The sequence below is a fragment of the Mauremys mutica genome, chromosome 25 (assembly GCF_020497125.1).
Source record: "Mauremys mutica isolate MM-2020 ecotype Southern chromosome 25, ASM2049712v1, whole genome shotgun sequence".
Taxonomy (NCBI): domain Eukaryota; kingdom Metazoa; phylum Chordata; order Testudines; family Geoemydidae; genus Mauremys; species Mauremys mutica.
In genome coordinates this window covers 16188801-16198823 of record NC_059096.1, presented here as the reverse complement: position 1 = coordinate 16198823, position 10023 = coordinate 16188801, and the positions used below count along the sequence as shown (strand labels likewise).

Sequence of the window (10023 nt, the reverse complement as noted above, 5' to 3'; positions counted from 1 at the left end):
GGGAATCTCTAGAACTAAAGCCTGAGGTGCTACAGGTGGAGCAAAAAAGCCATGCTCACTAATTGGAGTGGTAACAGACTCTTATCCTCTGCGGATTGGGCACAGAGAGGGACACAGAACGTACACTAACCAGTTACGCGGATGTAAGAGTGCATAGTACATCATGTTACTGACCATAGCTCTATGATAGTGCAGAACTAGCAGCTGGATTCTGCTGTCAGTTACACGCTCTGGTAGGATTCGAAATCAGCACTCAGCGGCAGTCACGCGCCTCAAGGAAACAAGAACGTCACATTCTGGATCACATCCCAGAAGGAGGAAACTCAGCTGCACGTGAAATTGATGTGGTGTGAAACAGACCTATTCCTTTCTGTCGTTTCAGGTTTTCCCCTTCCCAAGAGGCCAGGCAGAGGGTTTCTGAGAGCAGAATGAGAAGATGGCAATCCCGCCACATGTACCCGGTCCCAATAGTCTCCGCCCATTCACCCGCGAGTCCCTCGCTGCCATAGAGCAGCGGATTGCTGAGGCGGAAGCACTCAAGATCAAACGGCAGCATGTGGAAGTGCTTGAGGAAGAAGAGCTGAAGGCCAGCAGCGATTTGGAAGCTGGGAAGCCCCTCCCACGCATTTACGGGGACCTGCCTCCAGAACTCATCGGGGTGCCCTTGGAAGACCTAGACCCCTTCTACAGTGATAAAAAGGTACGAAAGTAGGAGCCAGGCCCTGCTGAGAAAGGGCTGTGGGACAGACAGCCACCTTCTCAGAGAGATGGGTCCTACCCAAACTGCTCAGGCCAGGGGCTGCCAAGCCCTGGTAACCGTTTATCTGTAAAAGATGGAACAGCCTGAAATGAAACTTTTAAAAAAAATTACTTTTGTGAATTGCCAGGGACCCAAAAACTTCATTATTTGCCCAGCTCTCCCCCAAACCCAGAATGGAGCCAAATCCTGCCAATGGCTCTTTGCTGTGGATTATCCCAAAATCCCAGCTCCCAAACAGGGCTGGCTCTAGGTTTTCTGCCTCCCCAAGCAAAAAAAAAAAAAATTCTCCGGGAGTGCAACTGCCGAAGCGAAAAAAAAGCGGCCAGAATGCCACCCCTGAAATTGTGCTGCTCCAACCAGGTGCTTGGTTTCCTGGTGCCTAGAGCCGGCCCTGCTCCCAAAACCACAGAGCTTTGGGACATCCAGAATCCAAACCCGGGTCCAAATCCAAAGTTTGCACCGTAGCCCCATCTCTAAACGGCAGAATCTGATTTGTGCCTTTTCTGCCACATTTCCACCTTCTGGAGCAGGCGAAGTTGATAGGCATTTGCTCTAGGTCACTCCACATAATCTTCAGGGGCTCTCACGGAATCAGTGCCTGGCATTGGAAATCTAGCTGCTGGGAGCTCCCCCACCGCATGTTCTGAGCCTGCTGCACGCATCTCACCACTGAGCTCCTACAAGTTTGTTTTGAAGCTGCCCATTGGATTGTAGATGCCTCAAAAATGTGAGCGGGGGCACGAGCTGATGCCATGGATGGGGTAAGAGTCTGAATAATGACAAGGCTTTGGAAAGAGCTGGTCACAAACTGGAATTTCCCTTCTGCAGGAAATCAAGACATTTACCAAAAATGTTGTTCTGGATCAGAACAAAAAGCCAAAACTTGAAAGTTTTCCATGAATCAAAAATTGCAAAAACAATTTGATTCAGGACCACCAAAACATTCCAGTTCAATGGTGTTGAAACTTTTCATTTCATTTTGATTTATATTATATAAACACAACATTAAATATATGTAAATATAATATTACAATTATTATTTTACTATTGTATAAATAATCTAAATGAAATAAATAAATAGGACACCTTTGAAACAAAATATTGACTTTTTCACATCAAAATTTTTGTCAAAACCAACATATTCCCACAACACATTCGAATTTTGACAAAACTGCATTTTTCAGTGGAAAACTGTTACGTCAACATGTTTTCAACTCGCTCTAGGTTTGGATGAGCCCTTGTACGTCTGGCTGCCTCTCCAAGGCTTCACCAACCATCCGTCCATGTAACACCGTTAACAGTGATAGGGTCACTGCACGAGCTAATTTAACTATAAACATCCATCTGTGCCAGCACATAATACTTTTCATCAGCTCTAGATTATCATATGGCACCTCTAGAATGGAACTTTTGCCCCCCACATAACATCTCATCCCACCATGGAGAAGGTGCAGGCTGGGTAACTCCTCCATTCTCCAGTATTGCCAGGCAAAGACTTTCAAAGATCATGAGTCAGGGCCATTCTGCTTTTCCTGCTACCCCTGCTCTGCCCATGCTATCTTGAAAAGAACCACCACCCTCACAGCACTTTCAACTCTTTCCCCATGTCCTCGCACTCACAGAAACATGGCATCCCCCTGGCTGACACAGCCCTGTCAGCTGTGCACAATCATGGTGTTTTTCATTATTACACATCTCACACCTCCAATCATTCCCAAGGGAGCAGGTGAGACATTGGACTCCTCCTCTCCCATTTCTGCTGGTTCCAGATCTTTTATGCTGACCTCCGGCTCCTTTCCTTTGCAATGCAAGCCTTCTCCAGATTCCCTGTTCTCAAAGAGTCTCTGCTCTGCTGTCAGCTTGAACTCTTCGACTACTGCCCCATCTCTGTAATTCTCTTCAACTTTAAACTCAATAGACATGCCAGCTGTTGTCTTGAGCGTCTCTCCCACAAAATGGTTCCCACAGACTTCACGCCACTGAAACACTGTATCTAATGCTTCTCTTGACCTTGTCTTGGGCATATCTTAACATTGTCCTCCTTCCCTTGACAGTGTCTGTCTTTAGATAGCCAACTTGGGCAGGGATCTACCTTCTTTTTGGATTAGAAAGCACATCGTGGGCACAACTGGAAATAAATAATGTTATCAGTTTTCTCCATTGTTTGGCTGCAGACTATTCTGGCATACAAGGCAGAGCCGTGGCTATTTATATCATCAAGACTCTTTTGCAGAACACTGCAGAATGCAACAAAACCCCCAAACCGTTCCCCCGACTCCTTCCCAAGTCCCACTCCTGGCATGGGGTGTGTGCTGTGTGCCGCACTCCCAATTTTTCTCAGCCATTTCAGCCAGAACATGAGATAGAGATGTTTTGAGGCTCTAACTTATGCCAAAGTCCAGGCAGGTCCCTAGACAGCCTGAAAATATTTGAAGTCCTAAGTTGCTAGACTTTCAAAATATGTGATTCAGGACTGAAAAAATCATGAGATTAAAAAAATAATAATAAATCTGGGGTCTTTTTTTTTTGTCTTCTGGTTTTTGAGCATTTTGGGGTGCATTTGCGTCACATTTTCAAGCTTTTCTCTGCAGCCATGAGGGCTAGATTCTCCCATGAATGTCTTCAGGAGCTGAGGCTTGAAGTAAAACATCAAATATTGTGAGAGTCACGATAAAATCATGGTGAATATCATCAGCTTTTCCCCACCTAAAGGAAACTGCCCATTTGTCCATCACTTGCTCAACACTACATCTTGCATAAAGGTCTGTTCCACATGCGATCGAATCCATAGGGCTGGTGTAGTTTCTGAGTTTCTCATAGAGCTGTAGGATAGTTCTGCTGTTTGCTTGTGGGTGTTCTTAGTGATGCTGAGTGAACTGGACTTTCTGGACACGGATCCTTGTATTCAGAATATCTTCTGAAGAGTCCAAGGAATTTTTAATTAATTCCCTTAGTTTGGCATGGCTTGGTACGTTCTCTATGTTCTGTGGCACATTCTCCAGCACCCATCACAGCATGTTCTCTGAGCCATCTCTTAAGCCATGGCATCTTGTTTTAGTAAGTCCCCTTAGCTGATTTGTGTGGCATATGGTGTGGCAAGTTTCTTTGCATTTCTTGGTTTTATGACCAGAAGGGAAGAAACAGCAGGAGTGAGGCTGATTTGTTATGTGTCTGACCCAGGATAAAATCAGGAAACCCTGGAAAAGTTTATGGGAGACCTCCTGAAATATCCGACTGGATCTCCACAGCAAAGGAATTTAGATCTGCTTTGAAGAAGCAACCACACTTTTAGCCGCATCTCCAAATGGATCCTCTAAACTGTGACAGGAAATAGCAGCTAACAGTGAATGGTGCAATATTTACACCATCTCCTGAAAATAAGGCAGAATTGTTCTTATATAGAGATTTTGTCAGTGATTTGACTCCCGTCTTGCTGAGTGACTGCAGTGCATCATGGGAGTCCCATGGGTGCAATGCATTATGGGAGATGAAATCCAACTAGGGAGCCTGGCTTATAGGGCAGAATGGGGGTATGAAGCACCTGGACGACAACTCTCATGAAGCGTTGTGGCAAATTTCGGACATTAACTTTTCAGTTTCTGTATGTCTGTTTTTTCAGAAAAACGTCAAAATTTTCCACTGAAGTGGACACTTTTTATGAAAAAAAAAATCATTTTGTTGAAGACCCAATTTTCCATCTAGAAGCAGTTTAGATGGAAAATGTCTGACCAGCCCTAGTTTTAATTTAGAGCTCTCAGTGTGCTAGGCACTTTACAGATCTATAGTATGTCAGGGCACCTGTTCCCAGGGAGTTCGCAAGTGTAACAACATTGCACCACACAGACAAAAGATACTGGTGGGAAGACAACTGGGCACAAGGTATTTTTGCCCCTTCCATTTTGTATGATTTTCTCCCAACCCTCTTAATGGTCCACTCAGCCCCTCCATGCTATGACCCTGTCACGCTGTTGGGAGTGGTTGACCACTGTGAGTGCCAACCTGTCAAGAAGCAGGGCAGACAGCCCAAACTGGTTTTGTGTTCTATAATTAGAGTTCACCAACCCAGTAACAAGTGTGACCTCCCAAAGTACTATTACAGTCTTACCTGTCCCCTTGGGTGATCCAGTCTATCTTGCCACTCAGGCAAGTTGGGCTTAGTGATAATTGGGTGCTATACACCAAAGCTCACAAAATACTCAGTCACTTACTCCAGGTCAATTTGTACCTCCCATTTCATACCAAAGACAACGCTTGTAGCCAATCCTATCATAAGCTATCAAAGGGCTTACTAACAAAGAAAAGAAATGAGAGAGTTATTACATGGTTAAAGCAAGCAAACATATGTACACTGATGAGTTACACTCTGTGGTCCCAAAAGGTGACAGAGCTGCAAAAGCAACTACACCAGCTGCTCAAGAAACTCCCTGAAAAAGCATAAGAACAAATCTGCACAAACACACCCCTAGAAAACCGACCAAGGGTATTCTATCTGCTACCCAAAATCCATAAACCTGGAAATCCTGGACGCCCCATCATCTGAGGCACTGGCACCCTGACAGCAGGATTGTCTGGCTATGTAGACTCTCTCCTCAGGCCCTATGCTACCAGCACTCCTAGCTATCCTCAAGACACCACTGACTTCCTGAGGAAACTACAATCCTTTGGTGATCTTCCAGAAACCACCATCCTGGCCACTATGGAGGCAGAAGCCCTCTGCACCAACATTCCACACAAAGATGGACTACAAGCCATCAAGAACAGTATCCCTGATAAAGTCACAGCAAACCTGGTGACAGAACTTTGTGACTTTGTCCTCACCCAACATTATTTCACATTTGGGGACAATTTATACCTTCAAGTCAGCAGCACAGCTATGGGTACCCGCATGGCCCCACAATATGCCAACATTGTCATGGCTGACTTAGAACAACGCTTCCTCAGGTCTAGTCCCCTAACGTCCCTATTCTACTTGCGCTACATTGATAACATCTTCATCATCTGGACCCATGGGAAAGAAGCCCTTGAGGAATTCCACCAGGATTTCAACAATTTCCATCCCACCATCAACCTCAGCCTGGACCAGTCCACACAAGAGATCCACTTCCTGAACACTACAGTGCTAACTAGCAATGGTCACATAAACACCACCCTATACCAGAAACCTACTGACCACTATACTTCCCTACATGCCTCCAGCTTTCATCCAGACCACACCGCATGATCCATTGTCTACAGCCAAGCTCTAAGATACAACCGCATTTGCTCCAACCCCTCAGACAGAGACAAACACTTACGAGATCTCTATCAAGAATTCTTACAACTACAGTACCCACCTGCTGAAGTGAAGAAACAGATTGACAGAGCCAGAAGAGTACCCCAAAGTCATCTACTACAGGACAGGGCCAACAAAGAAAGCAGGGCCGGCTCCAGCACCAGCATTCCAAGCTGGTTCTTGGGGCGGCAACCTGCAAGGGGCAGCAGTCCCTGTTGTTTTGCCCCCAAGCAGTGCACTGAATTGCCGCCGCGGACAGCGGGGGCAGTCTGTGTGCCCTTAGGGCGGCAGGCACCTTTCCGCGGTGGCGGCAATTCGGCAGCAGCTTCTATGTTTAGCTGTCCGCGGCGGCTTCAGCTAAACATAGAGGCTGCCGCTGAATTGCCGCAGCCGCGGAAATGTGCCTGCCGTCCTAAGGGCACAGGGATTGCCCCTGCCCTCCGCGGCGGCAATTTGGTACGCTGCTTGGGGCGGCGAAAACTGTAGAGCTGGTCCTGAAAAAGTAACAGAACGCCACTAGCTGTCACCTTCAGACCCCAACTAAAAACTCTGCAGCGCATCATCAAGGATCTACAACCTATCCTGAAGGATGATCCCTCACTCTCACAGATCTTGGGAGACAGGCCAGTCCTTGGTTACAGACAGCCCCGCAACCTGAAGCAAATACTCACAACAAAAACACTAACTCAGGAACCTATCCTTGCAACAAAGCCCATTGTCAACTCTGTTCACATATCTATTCAGGGGACACCATAATAGGACCTAATCACATCAGCCGCAACATTAGGGGCTCATTCACCTACACATCTACCAATGTGATATATGCCATCATGCCATCTCTATGCAAAAGAATAAATGGACACAAATCAGACGTCAAGAATTATAACATTCAAAAGCCAGTCGGAGAACACTTCAGTCTCCCTGGTCACTCGATTACAGAACTCAAAGTCACAATACTCCAACAAAAAAACTTCAAAAACGGACTCCAACAAGAAACTGCATAATTGGAATTAATTTGCACCATTAAATTAGGCTTTAATAAAGACTGGGATTGGATGGGTCATTACACAAAGTAAAACCTATTTCCCCATGTTAATTTTTTCACCTACTGTTACTCACACCTTCTTGTCAACTGTTGGAAATGGACCATCCTAATCAACACTACAAAAGGTTTTTTTCTCCTGCTGATAATAGCCCACCTTAACTGATTACTCTCATTATAGTTGGTATGGCAACACCCATTTTTTCATGTCCTCTGTGTATATATATATCTTCCTACTGTATTTTCCACTGTATGCATCTGATGAAGTGGGTTTTAGCCCACGAAAGCTTATGCTCAAATCAGGGCCACCAAGAGGATTCAGGGGGCCTGGGGCAGGGCTGGGTCTTCAGCAGCAATTCAGCGGCGGGTCTCTTTCGGAGGGAAGGACCCGCCGACGAATGAAGCAGCGGCAGTAGAGCAGCCTAAGTGCTGCCGATAGCGGCTTTTTCCCCCTTTTTCTTCCTTCTTTTTTTCCTGCCGCTTGTGGCGCTTGTACTCACCGGGCCGCGCTCTGGGGCTTCGGCAGCACTTCAGCGTCGGGTCCCTCACTCGCTCTGAGTCTTTGGCTGCACTGAAGGACCCACCGCCGAAGACCTGGAGTGAGTGACGGGCCCGCTGCTGAAGTGCCGCCGAAAACCCAGAGCCGCTCTTGGGGCCCGAGGCCTGGGACAAGTTGCCCCACTTGCCCCCCCACCCCCGGGCGGCCCTGGCTCAAATAAATGTGTTAGTCTCTAAGGTGCCACAAGTGCTGCTCATTCTTTTTGCGGATACAGACTAACCCGGCCACCACTCCGAAACCTGTCAGCAGGGAATGTCTTTTGGGGCTAACCCAGACTGACCCTGAGGATCTCTGCTTCTGGTGTGTAGCTCCAGCCCTGGGAGACTCCAAGGAGCAAAAGAAATGACACATTTTCTTGGTCAGCTATTTTTATTTCCCTTCTTCCAAAATTCAAGCTGATGGGATGAGCCCTTTTTTACACAGCCTCTTCCTGGATGTAAGGGGGCAATACACAAAGTCTTTGTAATGTGATGTCCCATAATGGCCCATCTAGTTTTGATCAGCCTTCTTGATGAGGAGGAGATGATCTCTCATCGCTGAGGTCACAGTTTCAGAGCAAACATTCTTTACAGTGGCAAAGCAAAATGTTCAATATTACTGCATAGCATGTGCAGGGCCAGCTCTAGGTTTTTTGCCACCCCAAGCAACAAAAAAAACAACCTCCGGGAGCGCAACTGCCTTGGTTTGCTGGTGCCTGGAGCCATCCCTGAGCATGTGGTGAAGAAATTATAAGTGCGACTAATGCATGCAGCAGCTTACAAGCATTTCAGAAAGTCTAAACACTGAACACGTGGTTATAAGTCCAACAATACCCATCTCAACCACACAAAGGGCTCGTCTACACGGCAATGTTAACGTGTTGCCGCTGCAGCGCTGTAACATGGCTTGTGCAGTTGCGGCAGAGCTCTCCCAGCTCTCTAAAAGAACCACCTCCATGGGGGTGTAGCTACCAGCACTGGGGCACTGTTTACACTGGCACTTCCAGCGCTAAAACTTGCTGCGCTCAGGGTGTGTTTTTTCACAGCCCCGAGCGAGAAAGTTGCAGCGCTGGAAAGTGCCAGTGTAGACAAGCCCTAACACACAGGGGAAACAGACTGGTTTCCACCGACGAATTTGTCAGTGCTCAGCTAAGGCCTAAAGCTTTGGCAAGAGCTGGTGCCTGGCCTGCCAGCATCACAGGCCCTCCAGTCCAGTGGTGGATTATCCAATGGGTCCACGGGGTCTGTGCCCAGGGGCCTCGAAAAAATGGGCACTCCAGCAGAAATACGCCATGGGACGGCAGAAGCCCGGAGCCCTTGCAGAAGCCATGGGGTGGGCAGGGGAAGCCCCAGCACCCGGACCCCAGCTGCGGCCCCGGGATTGGAGGAGCTCTCACTCCCTGCTGTAGCCTCGGGGCCCTGGTGGGGGGACAGAGCTTCTCCAGTCTCAGGACCCGCAGTGCAGGGGGGCAGAAAGGAGTGAATGGGTGGTGGGGCTGCGAGGGGGGCAGAATGAGGAGGGACTATGGGCAAAACGGGGGTGGGGCCACAGAGGAAGGGGGTAGAGTGGGGACAGGGCTGTGGGAGAAGGGGCAGAATGGGATGGGGCCATGGGTGGAACAGGGCCAGGCCCCGGGGGAAGGGGCAGAAAGGGGTGGGGCTGTGGGCAGGGCCATCAGTGGAAGGGGAGGAACGGGGGTGGGGCCGCAGGTGCAGGGCCGCCCAGAGGGGGGGGGCAAAGGGGGCAATTTGCCCCGGGCCCCGGGCTCCGCAGGGGCCCCCAAGAGAAGAGCGGAGGCTCCCGCCTCCGCCCCTCTCCTGGAGCCTCAGCGTCTCCGGCGGGGCCCCTGAGCCCCGCCCCGCGACGCGTGGTGAGTGGGGCGGGGCTGGGAGCTCCAACGGGGCCTGAGCCCCGCCCCGCTCAAAGCGGCGTGGGGAGGGGGCGGGGCAGCTGCCTCCGCTCGGCGTGGAGCTCACAGCCCCGCCCCCTCACCACGCGGCTCTGAGCGGGACGGAGCTCAGGCCCCGCCGGAGACGCGCTCGGTAAGAGGCCAGGGCCGGGACCGGGGCGGGACCGGTGGCGGGGGGGAGGAGCGGGACCCACCGGGGGCGGGGCCGGGACCGGGGGGGGAGCGGGGTCGGGGGGGAGCGGGACCCGGCGGGGCCGGGGGCGGGACCGGGGGCGGGGGGGGAGCGGGACCCGCCGGGGGCGGGGCCGGGACCGGGGGCGGGGCCGGGGGCGGGGCCGGGACCGGGGGCGGGGGGAGCGGGACCCGCCGGGGCGGGGGCGGGACCGGGGGCGGGGGGGGCGGAGCGGGACCCACCGGGGGCGGGACCGGGGGCGGGGGCGGGGGGGGAGCGGGACCCGCCGGGGGCGGGGCCGGGGCCGGGGCTGGGGGGGGGAAGCGGGAC

General features: G+C 50.5%; 1 protein-coding gene across 1 annotated transcript in view; it reads left to right on the top strand.

Annotated features, from left to right (window-relative positions):
* The first annotated feature begins 436 nt into the window (after positions 1–436).
* LOC123356399 (sodium channel protein type 4 subunit alpha-like) overlaps positions 437–10023 on the top strand; it is a 138285-nt gene continuing 128698 nt past the window's right edge. The window contains exon 1 of the mRNA XM_044999638.1: positions 437–700. Coding sequence (XP_044855573.1) covers positions 437–700 — 264 coding nt within the window. The remainder of the gene's footprint in view (positions 701–10023) is intronic.